Source organism: Xyrauchen texanus, chromosome 7 (genome assembly GCF_025860055.1).
Source record: "Xyrauchen texanus isolate HMW12.3.18 chromosome 7, RBS_HiC_50CHRs, whole genome shotgun sequence".
In the NCBI taxonomy this organism is placed as follows: Eukaryota; Metazoa; Chordata; class Actinopteri; order Cypriniformes; family Catostomidae; genus Xyrauchen; species Xyrauchen texanus.
Window position 1 is genome coordinate 33737381 of NC_068282.1, and position 2683 is coordinate 33740063.

Consider the following 2683-nt stretch of genomic DNA (forward strand, 5'->3'; position numbering starts at 1 on the left):
AGTAGCACTTCAAACTGCTCATAGATTAACGACAGTAGAGTAATAGAGTAATCATACAGTGCTAAGAGCATCTTAAGATCATAGACTGATGATGACACCTGCAGGACAACAGTGAACACTAAATACAGTTAAAGGAATAGTTTAGACACATTTAGACAAAGCTGAAGGATCTAATGATCTAATTTAACAGCTTCAAGAGAGCAAACATACATTTGTGTTGTACTTGTTTATAACACTCACATTATTTTCTTTATATATATATATATATATATATATATATATATATATATATATATATATATATATATATAGACATTTTTATATCATTTGTAATTGAACATTTGAGAGTAATTGATATAGTGAGTATATTTCACTCATCCAGTTGTGTGTGTGTGTCTCTGATGTTCAGTTTCACACAGACTCACTGAGGAATCAGGATAAACTCTAAATCCAGCATAGAGGGGTCGAGTGAATGTGGTGTTGAATGTGTGTAAGTGTGTGAGTGTGTGTGTGTCAGAGACGCTGTAGAAGGACAGAGTGCCGGCCGGACAGTCCAAATACACTCCTACTCTCTTACAGTCATGTGAAGGGGGAGGTATGTAAGTGCTGTTATTATTGTGACAGGCAGTGAATCTGTCATTAAAGCACCACAGACTCCAGGAGTTTACATTGCATCCAAACTCACAGTCATCACTCAATCCTTTCCTGCTGATTTCTTTATATGACACTGATATACAAGCATCTCCACTCCATTGAGTCTCCCAATAACAGTGTCCAGTCAGACTCTCTCTACACAGGACCTGATGATACTCATCAAATCTCTCTGGATGATCAGGATATGACTGACGCTCTCTCACACGCGTCACCTTCCTGTTCCCCTCAGACAGAATGAGTTCAGTGTGTGCTGTGTTTGAATCCAGTGTGAGATCACAGACCCCTAAACACAAGAAGAGAAAAAACACAACACAACAATCACTAAATATGTGTGTGTGTGTGTATGTGTTTGTGTGTGTGTGTGTTTGTAGACCTACATTTGCGTGGTCCTGCTGTAATCCTGAACTCTCCTCCATGATTCACACTATAAAAACACAAACACACACAAATGATGACATCACATTCAGTTCACCTGAAACACAATTCACACATCTGTGATAAAATGCATTGTGGGATATAAAGTGAGTGTTTATTGTTGTGATTGTAATTGCTGTGTAATCTTCCATGGATCTTAAAAGTAATTAAAATAGTTTGAATATTGATTTGTTTGCTTGATCAATGTCTACACTGCACGACTCTGTGAATCTTGTATATTGACTGTATGAATCTTTGATATGAAACTGTAATGAGATCAACAAACCTGAACTACTTCATAACCGTACAGTTATAGAAAATGAACTCCTTCAAAGTGCTGAAAGTGATTTTATCTGAAATAACACAGAGAACATCTCTCTCTCTCTCTCTCTCTCTCGCTCTCTCTCTGTCTGTGCGCATGTGCGGAGTGACTGGGAGGAGCGCGTGAGTGTTTGAGCTAGTGGCGGTTTGAGTGAGTTTTTTCCCCTTTTTCCTTTTTCTTTAATAATTTTGTTTTGTTTTGTAGTTGGCTGTTAGGGGTTGTGGAAATGTCGGCAGACTCTGACGGGTTTGCTGCCTTAACAGCCCGGAACGGCTGTAAATGTATACCAGATGACTCGATCACAGTCGAAGACTGCTTGACTGCTGTTAGTAGTGAAATACGTGCACGGAACATTCTGTCAGCATCTAGAATGAATATAGCTGTCGTTGTGTTTTTGAAAGAAGAGTCTATGGTTCATCATTTAGTAGAAGTTGGCTTATCTGTTGGTGATGTTTTTCTGCCTGTTTTACCGCTGTCGAGTCCTTCTAAAAAGGTAACTCTTTCCAATGTGCTGCCTTTTATTTCCAATGATTCACTTGAGCGTTTACTTGGCCACTATGGCAAAATACTGATGCCGATTAAAATGATCCCCCTCGGTGTGAAAAATCCAAATTTGAAACATGTGATGTTCTTCAGACGTCAAACTTTTATGATTTTGAATGCCGAATGGGAAACGGATTCAGTGAAATGTTTCTCTTGTGGAATTTGTTGATTCTTGTGTTATGGCTATGAGAAAAGCTTCATTGGAGGAGCTTGATCAGCCAATACGGTATAGACTCAAGAAACATGTGAGCGCTGTTAAAAAAAGACTGAAAATTTGTTACAAGAAATACTAATAGAGCCATGTTTATTAACAGGGTGATATTTTGGGATGTTTTTTGTTTTTTCCTTTCCTTTCCTCATGACAATCTTAAACATTGGAACTTTTAATATTACTGGTTGTCGGGGTATAGAAAAGAGAGCGGCTTTATTTGATTATTTGCATTTAAAGAAAGCAGATGTGATCATATTAAAGGAAACACATTCAGATCAGCAGAATCAGACACAGTGGACTGGTGATTGGAAAGGCAATGTTTTGTTAAGTCATGGAACAAACCTCAGCGCTGGTGTTGCCATTCTTTTTTCTCCATCTGTTAGTAGTCAACCAGATAAGGTTGAGGTCGTTCCTGGTCGGATTTTGAGAGCTGATATTGCTATGGGTGATGCACATTTTTCCTTTTTTAATGTGTATGCTCCAAATATTGGTCCAGAGCATATCATGTTTTTTAAAATACTTTCTAATGCTTTATCACA

At 38.0% G+C, this 2683-nt stretch overlaps 1 protein-coding gene across 1 annotated transcript; it reads right to left on the reverse strand.

Annotated features, from left to right (window-relative positions):
• Window positions 1-297: 297 nt before the first annotated feature.
• On the reverse strand, window positions 298-926 carry LOC127647074 (neoverrucotoxin subunit beta-like; the record flags this gene model as incomplete). The annotated part of the gene is made up of 1 exon (XM_052131154.1): window positions 298-926. A coding segment is annotated over one exon (552 nt), but the record flags the coding sequence as incomplete, so codon positions are not given.
• Window positions 927-2683: the final 1757 nt, after the last annotated feature.